The 5,205-nt window shown below is 40.2% G+C and overlaps 1 protein-coding gene across 1 annotated transcript in view; it reads right to left on the bottom strand.

The window, feature by feature from the left end:
- Positions 1 to 4,307, bottom strand: part of LOC119428994 (dynein light chain Tctex-type 1) — a 7,766-nt gene extending 3,459 nt beyond the window's left edge. The window contains exons 1-3 of the mRNA XM_037696714.1: positions 4,166 to 4,307; positions 3,656 to 3,697; positions 2,716 to 2,839 (exon numbers count right to left, since the gene is read on the bottom strand). Coding sequence (XP_037552642.1) covers positions 2,716 to 2,839; positions 3,656 to 3,697; positions 4,166 to 4,192 — 193 coding nt within the window. The 5' untranslated portion in view covers positions 4,193 to 4,307. The remainder of the gene's footprint in view (positions 1 to 2,715; positions 2,840 to 3,655; positions 3,698 to 4,165) is intronic.
- Positions 4,308 to 5,205: the final 898 nt, after the last annotated feature.

Here is a 5,205-nt window from a genome sequence, read left to right as displayed (position 1 = left end):
TTGTTGTACAGTAAAAAGTAAACGAAAGAATAAAATACTTTGGACAGGCGCTGCCATTTTGTAGTTTTCTCTCAATAAGCCTACACTGTATCCCAACTCCTAATGACTACATTTCCCAGAAACCCTGTTGCCTTCTGCTGAAATACTACAGGGAAAGTTTTGATCTGATGGGAAAAAGTTCTGCGCTTATTATAGTGACTTCAGCATCCAGAGGATGCAGAGAGCTGTACAGAACCGACTGGGAACTGGACCAGAACCAGCCCAGAACGGACCTCCAGACCCATCAGCAAATCTGGTAGCTGGCCCACAAGAACCCCTGAGCGGGAGAAGCGTCGCCAGTAGGTCTAGCGCTCCTTCCGAAGCCCACCACCCCCCCCGGGCCAGAGAGCCGACCAGAACAAGCAGAGAAGGTCCGATGAAATGGAACCAAGTCGGAGCGAAACTGAGTGAGTAAAATTTAGTAGCTACATACAGTAACTAGATTACTTGTCATGGCGGGGCGCTCATCTCGTTGGTGATTTTTGTCGAGGGGGGTGGGGAGGACAGAGAAACGTCCTCAGCACGCTGCTTATATCAACAGTTTTAGAGTGGGGGGGGGGACATAGCCGCACGCTGTTTGTACTGACAGTTTTAGAGTGTGTGTGTGTGTGTGGGGGGGGGGTCAGGGAAGAGGTTGCCTTTAGCGTTTTAGCTAGTGCGCTTGAATTGTGAGCCGCTAGTTTGGCGTTACGTCAGTGACGACTGGGGGGGGGGGGGGGGCTCAGTTCTGTTGATGGGGTGGGGTGCCCCGCTTGTATAATGGTGCGGGAAACACTGGTAAGTATATTGTTAAAATTTGTAGGTTTAAGAGTTTAGAACATTGCAAGAGTGTGGGAAGTATTTATAAAGCATTAAAATATTAAATAAATATATATTTTTTATATAAACGTATATAAATACTAGGGATGCACCGATCCACGTTTCTTTTTATTTCTGATCCGATCCCGATACCTAAATCTGAATATCGACCGATACCGATCCAGTTCCGATATCATGATCATCATTGATTTTATTTGAAGCTGTAATAATCTCCTCTCAAGTACAGTTTGTACAAATCTATGCATGCATGTCCAAAAAGGCAACTTGAGGTAAGTTTTATTAATGTTGGATAAGTTTTAAAGTTAGAATTAAATTCTAACACAAAACATGTTTTTTTTTTTTTTTATTATTCCTAGCCTGCTAAGTTCATGGCATAAACCAACAGACATGTTCCTGTTTTTAGTATTTTACATCACTTTATAATGTAGCTGTTTTTGTTTTTAATATAATTTTCAAATCATATGTTTTTTATGATTGTCTACTGTTGTACTGATAAATATCTCCTGCAGGGTAAACTATATCTTGGCTGCAAGTATCAAGCTGTGAAATCTTTCGTTTTCTACAACTGATAGTGGTTGGTCATTAATTACGAAGAAGTTTAGCAACTTCTCGGTAAACATTCGAGCTCCGGGGCTTCAGCGGTGTGTTTTTCTTGTTCAATCCGCAGCGAGCAGTCTGATCTCGGTCAGCCGCGCTCAAGTCTGTCCCTCTTCCGACACGGACAGACTGAGCGCGGCTGACCGAAATCAGACTGCCTTCTCCGGACTGAACGAAAACAACAGACCGCTGAAGCCCCGGAGCTCGAATGTCCATCGTAAAACTAACTTTACCGCGGTTTAATGTGGCGCCACGGCTCTGCAGACATTGCACGATGCCGTCTTGTTTCTAGTGTAAAATACTTCCACACGGCGGACATGTTTAGAAGAAAAGTTTGTTAGCCGTTAGCCACAGTGATGCTAACTCAGTCCTCACGTTGTAGCTGGCTGCAAACTATGAACTGGATTTCCTGAATGTGAGGCGGGGCTTATTACTCTGGGTTCATGAGACACGCCTCCGTTCAGGAAATCCATTCCATAGTTTGAAGCCAACTGGCATCATGGATCGGAAATATCGGCAGGTGGATCGGAAAATCCGATAATCGGAGCCCGATACCGATACTGGATCGGACCCATCCCTAATAAATACTAAAATAAATACAACGTCGCTACTTCGCGGATTTTCGCTCATTGCGCGGGGGGGGGGGGGGGGGGGGGGGGTGAGGTTACCCCCGCAATAAACGAGGGACAACTGTACTCTGAATTATCTGTTGCCAATTCAACTATGAGCAAGTTATAAAATGCTCCTCCACCTGATTTTGATCCAAATCTATTACCGTTACAGCCTTTTTTTTTTTTTTTTTTACCGGAAACATTTTACAGATGCGCTGCTGCCATCAAATAAAAAAATGTGCTTGTTTATATAAAAATAATAGAATGTGTTAAATTCATCTGATAAGTTGACATTAAATAAAATAGGAATTTATGAGAGCTTCAGATCACATCATCCAGTTTTTATTTACCATATTGTTTGGACTATAAGGCGCACTTAAAATCCTTTCGTTTGCTCAAAAATCAACCTTGTGTATCAATTCTGGTTGTGCTGACTGACCTCAAACAGATTTTACGCGGTTAATGAGTTGAATAAAGTTCCACTTATCCGTTTTGTTTCGCTTAATGCGCCTTATAATCCGAAAAATATGGTACATTCGACACGTTTCTGCTTCGAAACGCAGAATTATCGCAAATCTGTTTGTAAAAGAGCCGTTTAGTTTCTGTTGAGCTGAACGAACTCGAGTCAGAAGCGAAGCTCGACTGGTACCGATGTATTTGAAGGGCTTCCCCAGTTTGACGAGCTGAGAGATGCATCGCTCCACGATGCTGGAGGTCCATTTGTTCACCTGGTTCTGGCTGTAGTCCTCTTTTCCCACCACGTTCTCGATACACTGACACAAACACACACGTCAAGGTTCAGTCATGAGGGAGTCACCGGTTCAGAAACCAAATCAGGAGGTTTATGAAACAATAAATACTGTATTCAGTTTGTTTTTTAATAATCAAAGGCTGCTTATCTCTCATAAACAACCTACAGGGTTTACAAAAGTTACAAAACAGGTTTTAAACTGGATCCTTCTCAAACAAAATGTCATTAAAACGACATTTAGCATCAAAATTTTTTACTAAACAACAGATTTCGGCACGTCTTTTCCTCCTAATGATCTCTGCAGAACAAAACAAGGAAAATAAACATTTTACAGATTTAAAAATCTGTTTCTACAAGAAATAAAGAGCTTTATTTCTTTTTAACCTACTCGAATGTAAAAGTTGTGCTGGCTGAATTTAATAAAAATAATTAAAAAAAAAAATGATGCCAGTTAAAAAAAACACAAGCAGATTTTTTTTATTTTTAAAGTTGTATAAACTTTTGAGCGATGTTTTCTACAAGTAGATTTTATTCTATTTAATATATTTATCAATGAAATAACTTTGATTTTTTTTTAAATGAACTACTTTGTTTATTTCAGCTTTTTTTTTTTAATATTCGTTTGTTTGACAATTTGAAATCAGAAAATAGAACAGAAAATAAATGATGAGCACGAATTCTGCATGTTAAAAATACTTGAATTCAGTTTTATCCTTTAGAACTGAATAATTATTGTAATTTCAACTTTTTAGTTTTAGATATTTAGCAATAAATGTGATGTTTTTTTACATTCGTGAACACAGAGAGAAGAAAAAATAGATAAAAATGTTTAAAGTACCTCTTTAACGATGTTATCAGCTTCATCTGAGTTGAATGAGCTCTGAAAACAAAACAAAAAAAAAATTATATAACAAGTTTGGGACTTTAAAATAATTCAGTTTAAATTTAGTCATTGTGGGCGGCCGTGGTGCAGTGGTAGTGGCAGCCGACCTCTGATCGGAAGGTTGGAGGTTCGAATCCTGACTTCCCACACCATGTGCCGTTGTGTCCCTGGGCAAGACACTTAACCCCGAGTTGCTCCCGGTGGGACTGGATGGCGCCTTGCATGGCAGCCTACCGCCACCGGTGTATGAATGTGCGTGTGAATGGGTGGATGGCTGGTACTGTAAAGCGCCTTGGGGCCCCTCATAGGGGGCTGGAAGGCGCTATAGAAGTAAGCTCCATTTACCATTACCATTTACCATTGTTTTGCATCACTGCTGGGAGCGGCTACTTTAGCTTTAGCCGATTAGCTTCCAGCTAATATTCCACCACAAAAATGTAAATAGATTTCGTTTCGGACACAAACCTCGTTTCCGTTCTGAAACTCCTCCATCCCGGTCCTTTTGTCTCCGGCTGGAGCCGCTTCTTTCACAGACGAAAGAACAACAGAGTCGATTTGTCGGGAGGAAAAGTAACTTACAAGTGAAGCCGGACGGGACTTCCGGTTAGAAGTCAACAGAACTTGACGAGAGAGACGGTGCGATGCTGCTCCCTGCTGGTAGAACGGTGAAATTACAACAAATTGATTTTCATGGATACAAACGCGCATGCGTAAATCCAGGCGCTTAGCTCTAGTCCTCTGTCCATGTCCTCTCCAACTTGGCTTGATTTTAAAATGTGGATCCAATCCAAAGGGATTCAGCTACTTACTCTCACTTTAAAAGAAATCAAATTTGGGTTAATTAATAAGATTGGAAATAATGAATATGCTATCAATAATTTGATTGTATCAGCTAAACATTATGTTCATAAATGTCGTTTTTTTTTTTTCAAATGTAAACCTAATGTGAACCGCTGGAAGAATGAGCTAAAGTCCTATGCAGAACCTTTAAAACATGTAAATGAAAAAAATGCTGGCAAGTTTCTTAGTTTCTTGGTTAGTTTTAATTTCCTCATATAATGCCTTTTTTAAATTTTTATTTCTTTTATTTCCATTATGCTATGAATCACCTTTTGTAACTTTTGATTGTACGAATTGGTACTTTTTGTTTTGTATTGTTATAGTTAAATAAAGTTTTTTTTAAATGTCCTCTCGAACTGTGTCCATATATCTCCTCTTTGTCTTTTTCCTGGCAGCTGCATTTCTAACATCCTTCTACCAGTATACCCAGTCTGGACATGTCCAAACCATCTCAGGTCCCCAACTTTGTCTCCCAGTTGTTCAACCTGTGCTGTACCTCAGACGATCTCATTCCTGATCTTATCCATCCTTGTCACTTAAGGTGAGCCTGAACAGCTTCATTTCTGACACCTCCAGTTCTTTCTCCTGTCTTTGTGTCACCCTGCCATACGTTTTTTTCTAAATCCACAAAGACACATTGGAGTTCTTTCTGACCCTCTCTGTAT

Source organism: Nematolebias whitei, chromosome 23 (assembly GCF_014905685.2).
Source record: "Nematolebias whitei isolate Nwh7 chromosome 23, NemWhi1, whole genome shotgun sequence".
In the NCBI taxonomy this organism is placed as follows: domain Eukaryota; kingdom Metazoa; phylum Chordata; class Actinopteri; order Cyprinodontiformes; family Rivulidae; genus Nematolebias; species Nematolebias whitei.
Note: the sequence above shows the minus strand (reverse complement) of the source record. Positions and strands in the feature narration are given on the sequence as shown.